This window comes from Chelmon rostratus, chromosome 13, assembly GCF_017976325.1.
Source record: "Chelmon rostratus isolate fCheRos1 chromosome 13, fCheRos1.pri, whole genome shotgun sequence".
Lineage (NCBI taxonomy): Eukaryota > Metazoa > Chordata > Actinopteri > Chaetodontiformes > Chaetodontidae > Chelmon > Chelmon rostratus.
This window is the reverse complement of record NC_055670.1, coordinates 18,483,591-18,503,287: the sequence shown is the minus strand read 5'-3', so window position 1 is coordinate 18,503,287 and position 19,697 is coordinate 18,483,591. Positions and strand designations below refer to the sequence as shown.

The window sequence follows — 19,697 nt, the reverse complement described above, 5'->3', positions numbered from 1 at the left end:
GGAGAAAGCTATTTTGCTCAGTTCAGTGGGCAGTCAAACTTGTGGACTGGATTCATGCTCACCACCAAAGAGCAGAAAAAGGCAATAAGAGACGAGCGGCAGACTCAACTCGGCTAAGCCAGTTCGCCACAAGGGAGGAGACATGGCTGGACATTGAGGATGTGGTGCTCAGTGGAGCCGACAGATACAGAAGCTGCAGGAATCTCAAAGGCAGACCAAAGAACTGTGGCAAATACAAATCCAGAGTGGAGACAGTCAGAGGCCGCACACGTCTTCAGCCAGGTGAAGAAATAAAACTGTAAAACCTGCTCAAAAAGAAGCGTCCCTTGAGTAACTACACTGATGAACTGCAAGATCACACCTTGAAAGTCATGCACTCCAAAATCAGCACTCTCACACATCATGTATTAACAGGAAAAGAGTTCATTTATACCAGAAAACTATAACACTGTCACATTCATTATATTTAGACTTCACTGAAAGCTTAAACATGCAATAATCCACTCTGCATTAAATTTAAATTGTGTCACTAGCAGAATAAAAAATATGCCTTCTACATATATGATAGCAAGGTAATAATTTGTAATAATTACAGTGATTGGTAGCTGTATACATCATACTTCAGTCACTAATGTGCTCCTTGTTCTCGGAGGACTATATCTCTTATATACACGACCTGGAGTGGACCGGCAGATAGCAAGAGGCAGGTGAGGAGGTGGATACATTTAAGTGAAAGTGTGTCCAGACTGTGTGATGCATCAGACTGAAGCCTTTTCATCAAAAAATTAGCAATAGTTTTTCCCAGGGGTAGGTCCCTCTGGGTGATCCTTTTGGCTGAGCCCCAAAATGTCCTTGAACAATGGGCCAATCTATTCTATCTCATCCATACCTAAGTGGTGTGAGGAATTACCTTGTGTATTTGCTGAGCAATAAAAACAACCATTTACGTGATAACGAATGTTTTCTGATTGCTTGAGCAGCGATATATTATAATTTAAATCCCCGTGAGACAAACTTTGCTGGGAAAGTGCTGTCTCTTACTCTCTACGGGTATAGACTTTCCTCAGCCTGAATTTACAGGTTTGAAAAATAGGAAAGTTTTTTTTTTGCTGAGAAACTGAAACCACATACTTACTCAATAAGGGAGTAAATTGGATAAAAAGTTCCACATCTCTTGGGCGCCTGTCACCTCATTGAAGTTCACATTGTTAAATGGTACCTGCAACCCGCCAGTTCAAACGCCTACTTCTCTCATTCCAGTTGAGTGAAAGTATTTGTTAACATCAACAACGATTACTTTCTTTGTAATGTCTTCATGCAAGCAACTACGCGCTGGGGGCATTTTTAAATCCAGGCTGCAAGTGAGTCCATACATTGACTGAAACCTGAACTATGACAAAAACACTGTCCTTTCCACAAGAAACTGCCACCAGCAACCAATAAGAGTTGGGCACTCGTATGTACTGCAGGGGATAATCCACAGAGATGTGTCTGTTTCAGGATTTCAACACAGAAAACAACTCTAAACAAATCTTTCCGAACAATGTCAGAATTATAATATCATATATAACTTAACATACAGTAGCTGATGTGATCCAGACCTTATTGTATAATATGAGAAAGCAAGGTTATAAAAGTTGAATTGTTAAGTGTAATTAAGAAATCAAACAAAGGTTCAGCTATTCTTTAATCCAGAGGTTAAGATCCAAGGCTGTGTATTAATGGATTTATGGTTGGGTTGAGGGTTAATGCAGGTAAACTGGGACAGCATGAAGCTAGAGATGGGCAATAGGCACTGACTTAATTAGTTGTTTCCTTCCAATTAAAAATATTTTAACAAACAAGACAGGGTAAATCAATATGAGCTGGACTGCAGATGGTCCTATTTTTCTTGTCCCAGAAACCCTTCACTTCTTTCCATAAACAGCTGTGAACTCCATCTCAAACATCTTTGATGAACTCAGGGAGCTCCGATCACAAATCAATATCACAGATGCTTACTGTTTATGGCAAAATATCAGACTACTGGAAACAATCGTTTCATCTTTGCAGATGTGTCACTCCTACCTTTCCTTTCGCTCTCCCTCCTTTCTGCTTGTCTCACCCTGTCAAACATTTCCTGCACTTTTGGAATAAGTGAAGATGATTGAAACCAAGCCAACAGTGGCGATGCATGCAGGTATTATACTCTCCACAGTCAGTCTAAACATTCCTGACACAGCAGCTCCAGACTCCCATGGCTCTCTCCACGTAACTGTAAAACACTATAAAATTTTATTGGAAACTCTTCACAGGAACCCAAAGATGTTGCAGATAACATCATTAACAATCCTCCTCCAGGGTTGGATTTCGCTTGCTTTGATTGAAGCAGCAGTAAGAAATATCTGGGATGAGCAGTAGCACATAACAGTCAGTACTTGTTTTAAAATAGAAAATGTACACGAGAAAGTGCGCTGAGTTCAGTCTTTAACCGAAGTCCTGATACATGCTGGAAATGAGTGAATTAGTAAGTCCAGCACTCGCGCCTTTTGTTTAACTGAAATGATCGGACTGTTCTAATTCATTTTAAACTTATTGCCCATCACATCTCTGATCCTCAATGCTCCTCTGAACATTTTTTCAAAATCTTATGTAATATTTTCCTAAATTAGTGAAAGTAGTAGTAGGTTTTATATATATATATATATATATATATATATATATATATATATATATATATATATATATACATAATGGATGGTGGAGATGCAAAGAGAAATATGTGAAATATATGTTTTTCATAAATACGATTTTGGGTCAGACTTTGTGAAGAATCCATAAACTATTGATTTTGTATTTCTTCTCTCAAAACAGCCTTTCAAATAAAATAAAATAAAATAAAATAAACACCACACTTAACAGACAGGACCAAATTTAAAAATAAACACAGACAAAGACACAGACAAAGTGTCCATCATCTGTACTTGTGCAGCATAGGAGGAGAGCTTCAATGTGATGAGCCTGAATGTGCAGACAGACCGGCAATTAGTGGCTGTTTTCTCCAAGGTCTACTAAATTTATATGTCAGGCAAAACAGAAAAGTAGCTAAAAGCATATTTCATCTGGAAAAAAAACCTGACCGCAGTCAAAGGGGGTCACTGAGATGTCTGTGCAAAAAAGAAGCAGAAATTATTCTGTCCATCTAATTTTCTACTTTCCCATCTGTCCACCATTCAATTCATTAAAGAAAACATAGCCGCGCTCTGTTTTAGAACAGCACTTGGTGTGGTTTTCATTTGGTGTTATGAGCGTGCAGATGGTGCATTTTATTTGAATAAAATGACCTGACAGTGACAAATCCTTGACACAAGGACTGGAGCCTGCCAAACATCTTTTCTCACTGAAGCTACATTTTCTTAGAACTACTCATCACAAAAATCTAAACTATAAATAGAAAATGCCTCAAGTCTCTTGCAAACATGTATTTATCAAGCGATATGACACCCTGTTTGAACATTTGTAAATAATTTTGCTTTGTGTAGATGTGACAAGCAAGTTTGTCGATAGACCTCATGGATGCAAACAGAGATGTATGTGCCGTCATGGCAGTATAATACTTTTCCAATTCAGCTCAGCTCGATTCCACTCAAAATCCACCATTTGTTTCAATAATTGCAAGTGTCTAAAAATGGAAGCAGGTCTCTAGCCATTAACTGCGTGTCATGTGAACAGCATTTGCGGCAAGTTCGTGACTCATATCATCGACCTCCGTGGTGCTTGTAGTCCTCACCTATAGCCACTGTGTGAAAAAACAGAGCTCTTTACTGGATTTTTACATCACATAACAACTTGGCCCTGACACTGCTCTGAATGTGTGCGAAAACAAGGTGCCCGAATGGTACGTCTGATGAGCCAATTAAGGAATGAACAGTGAACAACTTGTCAACATTCACTAACAATAAATCCACCACAGATAATTTCATAAGACTTTTCCTCAAACCCGCCAAAGCTCGCATTCTTAGTCGTCCTGTCAGAACTCATTAGACTCTCTCGTCAGCTAATACATGTGGACCCTCCACTGCCTTCCTGATAAACATACACATGATCCATTGTGACAGAATAATAAAACACAGGGAAAAAAGGGTGCAATTAGGTTTATAATCTATGGAGATGAGCAATTAATGCCTGGTAGGAAGCTGCGATTCTGACTTTTAATCAGGCCAGCGTTTTCTGTGCCCATAAACACGTTGATGGACCCTCATGAATAATGCATGCTTCGTTAACGCTGATGTTCCGAACACCCGACGTGATTGTATGGCTGAGCACAATGGATCACATTATACCTGATAGCTCTTGCGTCACAATGCTACGGATAACGCTACATGTCTGGACCATAGCACTGATACCTCTGCAATGGCCTTGATGAATTTTACTGCTAATTGTAGATCTAGTCTAATTATGTTTATGAATGTGTTGCAGTCTATAGGTAATTCTGTTCTAAAGCCTTATAGCCCATAATAATACTGATCACTGGCAAATATGTCATTTAAATCACAACAGAGAGATATGCAGATCAATGAACTTATGAACTAAACACTGATGGTCATTTTATGGCTATTATTGATCTGTCCTCAGCAGAAAAATGGCTGTATATGTCGTCTGTGCATGTAGGTTATTACGATTAGGTTCCAGCCTCTTGTGGCTGTAATAACTAAGACTGGGGCAAAGGTGACCTATCATAGAGAGCAAGAAAGTCTGCATTTGGAGGGAAGTGGTGTGGGTGGATGGGACAAACAAACCCAGGAGGCTGATGTTCATGTCCCATATGAAACAGAGCACTGACTTATTTTCACTTCAGTAACATACTGAAGTTATGCAGTGTATGTAGTCGCCCTGTTCGGTTGTTTAGGTATGAGGATGACTTTCATAAATTGTTATAGGACATTTTGGAAAATATCCTCATTCGCTGTCTTTGTCTTACTAATGAAGCTACAGCTTCTTAGCTAACTTAGCTTAGCTTAGGCTAATATAATGACTGGAAACAGAGGGAAAGTGCTAGCCTGGCTCTGTCCAAAAGTAATAAAAAGTGTGCTATCAATGTCCTCATCTAACTCTCAGCAAGAAAGAAAGAAAGCATATTTCCCAAAATGTCAAAATTTACCCTTTAAATAGGCTTAAGAAGCTGGAAGACGGCCAAATTAACTGAGGAAAAAACAAGTCTGCATTCAGTGACTGGATAAAACTTCATGGTGTGAGTGAGGATTTTAATTTTGACGCAAACTGCTTGTTTACGATGCAAATCGAGGACATTACCTTCAGCGCTGACACAGGTCACATTCTGGACGGCAGTTCCAGGACCACAGGGGCTTTTAGTGGGGATGCATCTTTCTTCTTGTTGGACCTGCCACAGGTAGCAGGCGGGATCCTCACACGGGACGGACTCCACCAGGTGAGGGCAGGTCTCCGGAGGACCGCTAGACTCCCACAGTACCTCCCTCCTCCTGTGTCTGAAACCTGACAGAGAAGAGGAGGGGAGGGGGGGAACAGAGAAGTGCTGTTAGAGAGGTGCTTTATATTCCTGTACAAAAAAATAAGGCAACAATGTTGTCCAACACAAAGCCAAACAAAAGAAAACAGCATTAAGATGTGGGCAATTTCTCTGTGATCAATTCTTCAGGTCTTTCATCAACCATGCCTTTGCCAGTAGCAGCACCTCCCAACAATTGCTGTCACGCTGATAACTATTAAGGGTGAATAATGAAAACAGGAGTTTGAAAGTAGAAAGGGCAGAGTCTGTGTTTATTGTACCTTTGTTAGCCAGTGCCAGGCCATCATGGCTTCTTTACAACAAAACTGTTCTTCTTAAAGGAGAGTGTGATTTTGTTGTAATTCTCTTAAGGTAGTGCTCTAAAGCTGAAGCTGAATTAAGTGGGTTTTTTTATTAATCTGTTAAGTTACGCTCTGAATGAGATATCTTGTAATGGAGAGACAAATGGTACATCTATTTATTAGACTCAATTTCAGCAGCAGTCGCTGTCCACAGTATGGTCTATTAAATGGCTTGGTACTGAGAGAGACCCAGAATCTGTTTCCACTCTCTCCACATGGAAAGCATTAGGTATGAGATGGTAAATTAAGGTAATTTTCATGGGATGTGACCTTGTAGTTATTAGGTTAAATCTATATGGAACTGCTTTTTAAGTTTTGACATGCAAAAAGAGAGAATGTTGGAATTAATTTTCACTGGTATATGATTTGACTAACAAGCTGGCACTTGTTATCTCGTGTCCTTTTCATTCCCATCCCTTTTGTCAGCCGGTGCAGGAATGAAACTGATGACCATCACCTGGTTCCTTATCCATCTGCCATCACCATATTTTCCTGGAAATTCATTCCTTAATTAATCTTGTCAGCTGTATGATCCGTAGTGTGACTCCCGAGCATGTAACACTCTTTGAAAATGGCAAAACTCAAATTAAAAATAATATATATCTTAAGCCCCCCTTTCGAAGATAAACGAAATAATAATAGAGAAAACAAATAAATCACCACTTGGATCCCATTCCCCGAGTGAGAGGAGAGAACGGGGAGGTGAGGAAGATAATGAGCCAAACGGCACAGCAAAGAGGAAGGTGCTTAAAAAAGTGGGAAAGTCTGAGTGACTGGGGTCAAGTTACAGTAGTTGGCAAGAATTTCACAGTGACACCTGTCTCTCCAATTACCGAGTCTCACTGTCTTCTCGCCGCTGCTGCCGCTGCTGCCGCTGCTGCTACTGTTACTAAATTGGGAGCTGCCAGCTGAGACTCCACACTGGAAGCCACTGAACATCACTGTGGTGGTAGAAATGAAATGTCCCTCATGGCCGCTAGTGTCAGCCTTCAACCTTTAATTGTTATATTCATGAGAATGAAATTTAATAGCTGGTACAAACTTCATCAGAAAAATCAGTCCTCTAAAACAGGGCGAATGTTGAAATAATATAAAAAACTCTAATCCCACTGTTGCTTGGTGCTACAAATGATTTCACTGACTTGCCACAATATTTTTACCGTAGTTTTGTGAGACTCATTAACAGATTATTAGACTGTCTAGTTTCAATAGTTTTGCACTGTTTTTATTATGATTTGCCACATTTGTTGTGCACAATCAGGAAATCTTCTCCAGGTCTAACAGGGCAGCAAATGCCCACTGCAACACGGATGTGAGATACTTATAGAGTAGCCTCCAGCAGTAGCTAAGAAAATGACATACTATACACATCTAATCTATTTTATGGTGTAATTTAGATCTAAAATCAAAACTCAAGGCTGAGCAGAAAATCCAGCTCGTCCTCACCAGAGAAATGGCCAAATAGGTGGTCTAAGAAATTACTATGACCCATATTTGCATTTACTTTCATTGCGACGACCTCCAGTGGTAGTAGTTATTATGGTGGGAGCAAAGGAGGAAGTCTGGTACAAAAAGCATGAAAGTCCACATTTGGAGGAAGGTGGGGTGGATGGATGTGGACTTTCACTCAGGAGGCTGCTGTTCGTGTCCCGTGTGAAACCGAAGGTCATTGTTGCCTTATTCTCAAAACCTCTTAGGTTACGTCATGTTCTTATTTTAACCCAAATTTTGATTTTTTTCCTAAACATAACTAAAACTGACCAAGTAGTTTTGGTGCCTAAACCTGTCAAAACTGCGACCATCACCTGAAATGTTTCATAAAGCAGACATTGGAATGACAATAACCGTGGAGTAATGAAAAGTGCCGTGCAGGAATGAAAAGTTCCTTCCAACTGAAAAAGCTCAGTTTGAATGTTGTGCCGAGTGTCAGGAAAAAAATGGAAAATTCCTTTTCATGCACATGAATCCTATAGATTCAATTTAGTGAGTGTTTGTTGATAAGCGGCTGCCGTGAGACTGTTTTGATTGAATAGCAATGTGCTGGTGTTGTGCTGAAAGAGGAAAAGCAGTGATTGCAAAGATTAGAGCCAAAGGAATAAGCAGTAAAGATCTGCAGTTTGAAGTAATAAGGAGACATAAAATCTGGTCTCCCATGTGACAGTGTGGTATAATTGTCTATCTTCCTCTCTCAGCTATTTTTTCAAGGCTTTATTGAAAAGCCTCGAGCAATATGGGGAGAAGACTTGAGGGAGAAAGGGGGATGGCATGTGACAAAGGTCGCCAAGCAGACTAAAACTGGGGGTGTCATAGTTACATGGTCTCTCAGGTCTCTCAAGCTCAGGTTTTTCTGCCATTGCAATTGCTAACAGGTGCATAAAACCCAGCACAGACCCATAAAATCTCCATCGACAAACATTTAGAATTCAGAATGAGTTATAAAGAGCTCAGTGACTTTAAGCGTGGCACAGTCATGGGATGCCACCTTTGCCACAAGTCAGTTCATGAAATTTCTGCCCTGCTAGAACTGCCCCTGTCAACAGTGCTATTAATGTGAAGTGGGAGCACCTAGGAGCAACAACAGCTCAGCCAAGAAGTGGTAGACCACTCATGCCCGTCATCTGCTGTATCATCAACTACCGAGTTCCAAAGTGCCTGTGGAAGCAGCATCAGCACATGACCTGTGCGTCTGGAGCTTCGTGAAATCGGTTTCCACGGCCAAGCAGCTGCGCTAAAGCCTCATATCATGATGAGCAATGCCAGGCGTCGGCTGGAGCTGTGTAAAGCTTGCCACAACTGTACTCTGGAGTGGTGGAAATGTGTTTTTTGGCGTGATAAATCACACATCACTATCTGCCAGTCTGATGAATGAATCTGCGTTTGGTGGTTGCCAGGAGAACGCTGTCTACCAGATTGCACAGTGGTAAAGTTTGCTGTGTCTGTGGTTGTTTTTCAGGTGCTGGGTTAGGCCCCTCGGTTCCTGTGAGGATACAAAAACGTTTAAGCTAATTGGGCACTTTTGAGTTTGTTGATGCAGCTTTTGGGCCCTTTGCTGTTCTACCATGACTGTCCACCTTTGCAGAAAGTGGGGTCCATAAAGACCAGGTTAGATTACTTTGGTGTGGGGGAACTAAACCAGGAACTGAACCAGGTGTTCTCGTCCAGCATCGTCCTGATCACACAAACGCTCCTTTGGCTAAATGAGCACATATTCCCACAGATCCACTCACCCAGAAGAGTGGCGGCTGTTATAGCCAACCAGCTCATATAGATGTGATGGTAAGGTGTCCACTCACTTTTGGTCATATATTGTATTCACTGAGCCTTCCACAAGTTATTGTCAAGGATGCAAACTTTGCATCACTGCAATTTTTTTTCCCAATTTAGCAGGATGAGATTTGAGATGAAAATGAGCTCAGATGTGTACCTCTAACCTGTAAAATCTGATGCTGCGCTGTGTAAGACACACTTTGTGCATCTCTGGAATGCAAATGATTGAATGAGCACTTTTACCGATGCAGGAATATACTGAAGACAGTTTTTAAGAACCAGAAGGCAACGATGTGTAAGGAAATATTAGTTAAAAGGTTGTTTAATGTTGTTGGCTCAACAAAAAACATCAGTGAAATAAAAAAGGCCTCCTGGAGTTTTAAAAAAGTCAGCGTGGGAGACTTTTGGTTGTTTTTAATTCTTTGACTAGATTACTGCTGTAAACGGCCAAAAATGTAGCAGGCCTTTTTAAGTATTTAATTCACTCATAACACACTACGGTGTACCAGCTGTGAGCCATTCATAGTCGGGAGAAATACACATTCAAGTAGGAGGCTTGGGAGGCAGCAGGTGAAAATGTGTTGTGGTGACCTTACATGCATCATATAATTTGCTATTTGTATAAATGTCTATTCCCTCTTCTCATATTTTGTGCCTAAAATACTGATTCATGCACCTGTAACACTTAATTTTAAGGTATTCACCATTAGCTAGTCATTTATTAGCATGCACATTAGTAGCAAGTCGGCTCAGTATACAGCTCTTATTTAGTCCTGAATCTGCATGACCATAATCTACAACTTCTCAGCCACTAATTCAGTCAGGAGTTTTCCCTCATTCAACTCCTTATTACTGGTTACTGATAGTCTGCTATATAATGATGAATAAAGGGCCACTATGTTACTAATATGCACTCAATAGCTAATCAACAGGCTAATCGACTAGTTAATGGTGAATAGGTGTCCCTTACTATAAAGTGTTACCTAGATCGTCTGTGTCTGTCGATATGACCTGTTTTTAATAGAAAATGATAATGGCAGTGAGATCTGAAAGGGGATATGACATGACATGAACAGTAAACGGCTCTAAAAACGATTTAAATATGCAATTAGCCAAATATCGAGTGATCACCATGTGGAAACGGTCGTTACCATTAAGCCGTTTGCCTAATGGATTACCTAACTGTCCCATATTTTGATTCATATCCCCCTCTCGACAACACTGATTCTCTCAAAGTTTGATTTTTCATTAAATATTTATTTCTTTATAAAAAGGTTCTTCCTCAGCAGACACCTCATCTACTAATCTACAGTTTCTATCGACTACTGAGCTCTTCCAAATCCCTGATGACAGAGAAAAATGTTTTTGTCGATGAGAAATGGTAGGATCAAAATGCTTTTTCTCGGCTCCGGTACCTCTTCCAGTACATGTCCGTGACACTCGAGCAGCAGCAGCTTTTCTTCTGCAGTCCCTCTCACTCCACCGCAGCTCTGACACTTGGTAGAAAGGTCCCACATTCTTTGCCTGCACAGGTGGACCTGTGTAACCCCAGGATACCCACTCTACCAATTACATCCCCCGACCATCCACTGGTGTGAGGCACCAGTTCAGGAGTCTGATCCGCGGTGCTGCCCGACCGTGCTCTCCAAAAGCAAAGAGACTATACAGATCGATTGCAGTATTGCCCAGAGCTCTTACTGCTACTCACATCCAAACCACAAAAAACAATTTGGCGTTGGCATGCCCCCATGGATATTAATAATTGAAAGGTTGCTTGGTCATACCAGGTTTATTTCAGGGAAACAAGGGCCATCCAGTGATTTTCAGCACACTGTTATTCATAAAGACCCCTTCCTTCAGCGCTGTGATGTCTAGTAAAGGTATTACTAAAATTCTATCAAGTAACCTCCCATGCTCAATTCATTTTCCCACATAGGTGCAAAATGTGATAGGCCAAGATAACATGCAAAAAAATGTGAAAAGCACATAAAGCTACCGCGAGGCAATTTCAATTTGTAATTTTCCAGAGTGCAAAGCTGGGGCAGCATAAGCATCTTGGCTGGTTGCTTCTTCTACCTGAACACTGAGATCCCGCAGGCCTTTCGGTTAGAGACGGATCACAGTTTATTCTAATGTTATTCTCATAAAGGCTAAGTGCACATTCAGTCGGAGCAAGAAATTCTCTGCAGCTCAAGGACCACAGGCAAATGACTCGGATCATAACAATGCATTCTCAGTACTGTTCATTCCTCTGCATGCAACAGAGCTCCCTGCAAGTGATTTTCTATTGGTTTCATGCTCTATCTGCTGTGGGCTGCGGATCTTTATGAATGCCATCAAAAGGCAGTGCGCCTCAAGAGAGAGCCCTGTGCAAAACAGCATGTGCTGTGTCTTCCACCCCTTGAAATATATTAATGACACTGTCTGCGAGACGAGCTGGCCCATCCCAGAGAGATCCGGCGCTGGAGAATGCGGGCACTGACCTGAACAATCCACACTTCAGTCGCTCCCCGGGGGGCTTTCATGCACATTTACTCACGGCGGGGGCGAGGTCATGCTGCCCTTTTAGCGAGGCGCTAACACACTCACAGCTCCGCCACACACACACACACACACAAACTGCACTCCACGCACAATGCATAACCTCTCTAAAGCAGTCAGATATGACACGCGTTCACCTGTGAAAAAAGACAAGAACATCCAGGCTTGAATACTCAAGCACACACACACACACACACACAGACAGACAGGAAGCATCTTGTCTGCTGATACTCCTTTCACCCTCCCGGGGACTGGGAGCTGAACTACAGGTGTGCTCTCTTTCTGTCTTTCGTCTGCTGCGGTTTATACGTGCAGTCTTCCTCCAGAGCACGCTACCTCTCAGCCAGCCGCTTATCAACAAACAATTTACGATTCAAACACGCGCTGCCTCCCTCCCCTGCTCTGACAACATCGCTCTCTTGCACTGTCATCCTCTCTCTTAGCCCCCGTCAGCCTCAGTAGCTCGCTCCCTTTCAGTTTCAGAGTTGCCAAAGCATGGCAGTGTATTGTTTAGACATTCAAAACGTGGTGCAATGCTGAATCGAAAACATACAAGGTGCAAACAAGGTTAATACGAAGCCTCTTATACGAAGACCATATTGAATGTACTCAGCTCTTAAGCAGAGATTGCTGTGAACAGCTGATTGTAAATGTCCTACATGGCTATGTGCAGTAAAAACTCAGCAGTTAATTGTTTTTTGACTGAGTGCTTATCATTTCGCCACTGCTCCATCTGCGCAATTATCAGTTTCAACTTTAAATCATACCAGCTTGTTAGCTAGCTATCTGTCGTATCGTTTGGATGGGTTGGATGTGTCCATCCCTCTGCCCGTCCATCTGTCAGGCATGATTCTGGGAGAACAGTGTTCTGCTTTTCATGACAGTTGGACGGATGATATATCTTGGGACATTTTTTTTTTTGTTGTTGTTGGCTTTTAAAAGAATACTCTGATCTACTTTTTGGAGGATGGTTACATCTTGTCACAGGAGCAATCATGCTGATGTCCAATTTGCACATGAACTAGCCGGTGAGAAATAGTGCTCGCAGTGTTTGGTTGTTACATCTTTACATTAACAGCAGTTGCTTTGCTGATTTTACTCCTCTGGGTGGTGTTTTAGGCAGAATACTAGTCTGGGAGAGACAAGAGGGGAATGATTGAGTTACCATGATTGATTTCACACACTGAAATGTGAACTGTGTGTCTCCGGACACATTACTCTTCCAAACAAAGTGGATTGTGAAGTTTGCACTCAGATTTTTCAGCTGTTGGATGATAAAAGAAACAGCTAGGCAAATAAAATAGCTTTGGTTAAGTATGGACTTGGTAATGTTAGAGTAGTTACTATTAACTATATGAATGAAAACTATAGAGGTCTTTGGAAGTGAATATGGGTGTTAGTAAGTGAAGGTAAACGTGATGCTCTGTCTACAAGCTGCAAATGTTTTTCACTTTATGTCGCTTTAACAAACCATCAGTGATGAAAAAGTGCTTTTTTAGCGTATTTTAAGACTCTGTGCTCTTTTGATAACTTTTTGGGAGACCATGCATAGCTCTCAAACTATTCCTTTTATAGCACTGCTGTACTGTCACTGTATCTATTGTACTTTCAAATCAGATAACCACAGCTATCATCATCATCCACATCCTTCAGGTTTCACTGTTCTCTGCACTCTACAGTGTTGACAAATTTACATGCGGTTCTGCAAATCATTTAAAAGCCAAAGCTTGTTCACTCCCATGTCCAATTTACTCCGACATACCTTTCTTCCCCTGTGGTTCTTTGCAGTTGTCGTGTAGACAGGCACCCCAGGGTGACCACTGGGAGAGCAGGCAGCGGTGCTGGCAAGGGATGGAGCAGCGCTGGACGGCCGAGGGGGGCTCTTCACTCGCGCACAGCCTGGCATTCACAGGCCTGGACACTGAACAAAGAAAACGAACACAAGTGAGGATATACAGGGCTTAAGTCAAGCTTAGACACACACAGGTAGCGGTGGAGTAAGTGCATGTATCTGTGTGTGTGTGTGTGATTGCTGTCAGGTAAGATGCAAACAGACTTATATGGTAGCTGTGGAGAAAGTGAAGAAGACGAGGAAGCATCGCTGTCATCAGATGAAAAGTACGGATATAATTTAGTTCTGATTGGGAAGACAGTGGTGTTTCTATTGGTGAAAGCTACAGCATTAAATATTGTTCACTGTGGTGAGAAGCAGGGTAGGTTTGGCAGGTTATTGTGGAATAAAAAATAAAGGAGAAAATAGCAAGAACAGAAAGAAAATTGCTCTTCTCATCTCCTGCCTGGCTCAGGAGAATATTAAATAGAAAGCAGTGGCCAGCTTTGGGAGTAAACAGGAGCCGAACAGGGGGATATTAAGCCAAGACACGGTATAACCAATTCACTGCTAAGCATGGCTGGTATCATTTGTAGATCACAGAAAGTTCAGCCACCTGTAATGGACTCAGACATTAGTCTCTCACACAGAATGAGAGGGTATTTTTTGCCTGTCCACAACAGAGAGATTTATTCAATCTAATATTCCATTTTGATGCACCTCCACACACCATCGAGTGGCAAATTTCCATTTAAATGAGAGCCCAAAGAGGAATTCACTAAATATCCATTGTGCATTTGGTCTTCTTACCAAAAGTAATTTACATGGTGTTTGATCTCCTTTGTAAAAATGAGATGCTTGCTTGAACACATTCATAAGGTGCGTCGTATAGATCTGCCTGCTTTGTTCCCTAAATTGTGGTTGCTTGTTTTTGTCAGTTGTGTCACTGCAGCCGACACTAAACAGGAGCAATTTGTTCCCCGCATTACCAGATCAAGTAGCTCTCCATATTTCAAGGCATACAGCGACATCTGTTTACATTAGCTAAAGCTGTGCAGGTCACGTCAAGGTAAACATAACAGTCGACATATTGATTTTTCTCCCTTGCATCCATTGGCTAGAAGAGCCATCCTCATTGATATTCGACATTCAGCAACACATTCACTTACCAAATACACCTCTGGTGAGTTAGAAAGGTAATCCACGGCACACAGCTATGCTACTAAAAGGAGCCACCCAGGACTCATCAAATCGGCACTAAGACAAATATGTATGAGGCAAATTATTAAAGTAGCTATATGTGAGAATATTTGTTGAAAACATCAACAAATTAACTACAATTATGCATAGATAGTGAAGAGCTAACAATTTTGACGTTGTGTCAAAGACTGTGTATTGAGATAGGTCGTGAAGTTAGCATGCTAACCAGCTAGCCCCTGTCAGTCATGACTTGTAGTACCATTTTGTACCTCGAGAGGCGACAGTGAGTCACTGTCAGTCAGTAAACTCAGTCCCGGTCAGGCAATGAAATGACCACTAAATGAAACGATGGCTGAAGCTCTTGACAAGCGACCATTATCACCACCACCAGCACTACCAGCACCACCTGCTCCTAGCAAGAAGCCACATTCAGCGCCAAAGAAAAGAAGTGTTAGAAATAGAGGCAAAACCAGAGATAAAACTGGCATCACGTTCCACCACTGGAGACAGCTCTTGCCAAATAAACGCATGAAGTTTGATGCTGAACTCACAACGTCTCCTCTAGAATGATAAGCAAACAACCGTTAATGTTAATGTTGGCTGTTTAGTGATAGCTTATAAAGGTAGCTAATTGTATTATGTCACTGAAAGTGTTAATATGTTTGCTAAGGCACCAGAGATCTATGGGAGGGACTGTACATTTCCTTGTTTCTTTCCAAATCATCAACTTTCTGCTGATATGCTGTCCCCACTTTCTGCTGATATGCTGTCCCCACTTCTTACATATGGCACCTTTAAATAAATGATTATGTTTATTAGGGAGGAAAGAGTGTGATTTGCAAAAGAGGACCTTATAGTTGAAAGTCATTAGAAACTACCCACTGCGCTTAATTAAAAAGATACAACTTGGTATGTATGTGCTCTTAGCTTTTTCTTGTAGTGATTGATTTTATAAGCCTAAAATTTTCATTTTGTCTAATTGAAATTTTGTAGGAGTATTACTTTTCCGTGCAGTCATTTGGAGTTCATAAACACGCAGCGAGACTGGTTGCCTTGGTGATTCTGGCACTTTTCTCTATTCATATTAATGTGTTGACCAAAAGTAATTTACTTTGGCAACTGGGTTGTTTACACAGCAAATGATACTAAATCATTGAGGTTCTGAGTACATATACTGTATATGTGATGTTGCTCACCAACATTTAGGTTTTTCTCTGTTATCTGTTAGTTCTAATGACTTTTTCTTTCCAAAAATAAAAAATAAAAAATCATGACAAAAGAAGTGATGAGTGCTATGATTCTGGGAGCAGGTGACTTCAGAAAAGTCACTGAAGTGTGCCTTGTCAGGTGGAGAAAGCTGGTTCATCCATAAAATGCTGAGCTATACTTTTTAACACAGCATTGTAAGCTGGGGACATGTGGTGTCTCGCACTCCCTCCTCTGTTGAGTGACGGCTGCTGCACTTTACACCTCTTTCAAACCGCCTGTCGTCTCTGTCCAGCATATGCACCTCATAATCATTAAGACTACATTTCTTTTGTGTGTGAAAAGTGCAGAGCCCTGTCTCGGGGAGTTTGCTTGCCCGTGTTGAGACATGCATTGATCGAGCTGCTGTCCTTGCACTCCACGTCGCACTTGAGCATATACGATGTTGCCCTCGAGACGTTTACGAATCAAGCCCTATGGATGGACCAAACGCTGTCTTAGTATGTTCATAGGTTTAAAATACACAGGGATGTTGTGCTTGAAGCCAACGAGTCAGAACCTTTCAGAAACTGCAGCAACATGTGGAATAACGACATGGTTTCTTTGGTCACTGCGACCCCTTTTCCTCGATCGTCTGGATGCCTATCTTCTTGTGTTTTGCATGGGTTTTGATGAAGGCCCACTCTGAATAGCCACAACATTTCAATGCTTGCTTGATATGATTGTGTTCCTTCCTCTCTAGCCTCAGAATGTGTGCACTCAGTCTCAGCCTAATGTTGTGAACATGGGATGCTGGTCAGTATGGGTGGGCTTCTGGTATAAGGTTTCCCTCTTTCCCCACCTTTATAGCACAATCCAAAAATGGGAGTTGGTTCCCATGTGCATCCACTAAGTAAATTTATCTGTCTTTGATTTGGCATCATCCACATACCTGAATCAGTGGCCTGCGTGTTGAACTCTTTCCTACTCCATATAAGTGTTAACCACAATGGGGGACACACATCCTCAAACTATGTGGTGTTCAAACACAGCTCTAGCAACGAGCACACCTGTTCTGAATTGAGCTGTCACTCAGTGTATTTTCACGTCTCAGTCGCTCCCTCAGACACCACTTGGCCTCAGGTTACAATGCTGTGTTAAAAAATACAATTTTATGAATGAAACAGCTTGCCTCACCTCGCGGGGGGGAGGAAAGGTGCTATCAAAAGCTGGTGGGAATAACATCTCCTCTGGCAAGCACATTTCAGTAGTCATGTGACTTTTACATCTCAGGCCATGATCATGTGACTTCTTTGTGTCTACTTCTTTCCAGAGTTACTTCCTGTTGCTTTTTTTTTATAATCGATGATGGTGAAAACATCTTGCTGGCTGTTTCCTTTTAATAGTCTAGTGATTTTAATAGACTAAAATGAATCTACAGAGACACAGCAGCAAACGCTTCCCTCACAGCACAGTTGAGAGCGGCAGACAAACTTAATAAAGGCATGACAAGCAGCTAAGTTGATTTGGTTCAGGAGCGGCCCCCTGGGACATTACAACAGAGACTAAATTTTAATCAGTTCAGCCAACAGATTAATAATCTTCAATTCATTATTTTGCATCCAAAGACAGATTTGCTATGAGAACTACATTTTGTACAATGTCAAACATGGGGATTATCACAATGAAACCTATGTACAAATCTTACATTACTGATATTGGCACAATTGACGCTGTAATCTTGTGTTGTTATGGAAACAACAAAGCGAGAGGCTTTCATTCATGCTATTATGGATTTTAGGGTAAAGACTGAAGCAAGAACACCACAGGCTGTAATTTACTGTAAGTATTGTAAATAGGGCTGAGTATAATGGAGGTTTTATTTAAATTGACAACACCATGTGAGTTTTGATATTGATACCAAACTGCTTTAATTTTGAGAAATATACACTTAGTTTTCCTACAGAGCCCCATTTTTTCATAATACCAACATAATGCATAATAAAATAAGTGTAATTCACAGGAGGAGATGTTCAGTGTAAACAAATTTATCTCCTTAAATATTATAGCGGATGTGCCGTTTTGATTTAATGTGAAAACACACTGCCCTAAGTATGCATCAGCCATATTTCTCAACCTCATGAAACTATTTTACTTGCTTTCTGCAAATGCCCTTTTTTTCTTATAATCCAGACCAGACACAATTACACTGATGCTTGTACAATATAATGCAATCCCAGGTGTTCAAGTTACTGTGTCCACCCCCACATTAAAGTGATTTAGTTGGTAAGATTTCCCGCACTAACATTAATGGGAGAAGGAGGTAAAACGGAAAAGACACTAAAGACACTGGACTCATAATAATGTCTGCCTTCGTAAGTATTCAATGTGTGACTACGCTGGCAGAGTTTAGGAAATACCTGCTATTGTATCTGGTGGAGTTTTCGCTGACTTTTTCGCTGTGTGTCAAGGAGGAATGTTATGAAATCTTGTGCCAAGCTAGTTGCTGGTGAAGACCAAAGCCCACCAGGCTGCTGTGCATGTCTGCAGGTGCTTTGTTTGGGCGACAGGTAGTAATAAACATTATGCATTTCTAAACATATACCTTCAACAGCGCACTGAAAGAAGGTTTTTTTTCCCAAAGATGCCAAATAGAGATTTGCCTGTTATCTTAGAGTTCTGATACAACAAAAATTACTGTTAAATTAAAGGTAAATTATTATTTCCCTGTACCTTCTAATCATCCTTCATCTTGCACAAGTTTGGACTGTATTCTTATTCGTGATATAAGGATCTCAGAACAATTAGTGCCTGTCTATTTTTCATAGTCAGTAGTGCATTCCTTGATATCACACCTTTCCACCTGAGCATGAAGAAGCCATTCACAGTCCTCCTCAGTCACACGAAGCTGCTGTGCTCATCTGACATGATTCAGTCTTCAGTGTCTTGCTCGATTATTTTCTGGTGCCAGCATTACTGCCTCACAGGGCCGCTCGCCTGGCTATAGATTTCTTGGCACAATACAGTCATTACTAGGTGTCTCCACCGGTTCCCTTGCAACCTCCCCGGTGGTGTCAAGACTCCAGGAAACAGAGGAAATGCACCCCCATACAACTAGAATGTGTTGGTTTCACAGAGATCTATCAGAGATATAATGTGTCAGTTAATTAGTGATCTTTAGAGGTTTTTGTTACCTCTGGACAGACCCAGGTTAGCTGGTATGTTTTTTGTTTTTTTCCAGAGTTCTGAGCTAAGCTAACTGGCTGCTAGCTGTAGCTTCATATTTACTGCACAGACCTGAGACTGGTAATCAAGCTTGTCGTTCAACATTTCTGCATAATGAAATACATACTAGACATTGCATTTTGTGCAATATTACATATTTCCTTTACATGTTGTGCAACATTACATATCATTTACTGTTTTGTATATTTAAATTCTTCTGTGCAAAAGTAGTTTTTTATTATTATTTTTAATCTGAAGGCAGCATACATTGTTTTTTTTCCACAGCTATTGGGGCAATACTTATTTTTTACGTATATGTTTTTATATATTTTTTCTACATATTTTTTTCTTTTATAAAGTCAAATTTAATTTCGCTTGTATAATATGTACATATATATACTTTTTTATTTTGTATTTTTTTTTCGAATGTTCTCTATCTCTGCTGCTATTTTTCTTCCCTCTGCTTGCTTTACTTGCTTTGCTATGTGGTGTGAGAGTATCTTCATCAAAGCTGCCATCAATCAATTTTTATGCTGCTCTGTGGTTTTCTGACTTTCTACATGTGCAATAAATGCAAACA

General features: G+C 40.9%; 1 protein-coding gene across 1 annotated transcript in view; it reads right to left on the bottom strand.

The window, feature by feature from the left end:
* thsd7ba (thrombospondin, type I, domain containing 7Ba) overlaps positions 1-19,697 on the bottom strand; it is a 128,492-nt gene that overhangs the window by 69,983 nt on the left and 38,812 nt on the right. The window contains exons 5-6 of the mRNA XM_041950863.1: positions 13,439-13,597; positions 5,293-5,493 (exon numbers count right to left, since the gene is read on the bottom strand). Coding sequence (XP_041806797.1) covers positions 5,293-5,493; positions 13,439-13,597 — 360 coding nt within the window. The remainder of the gene's footprint in view (positions 1-5,292; positions 5,494-13,438; positions 13,598-19,697) is intronic.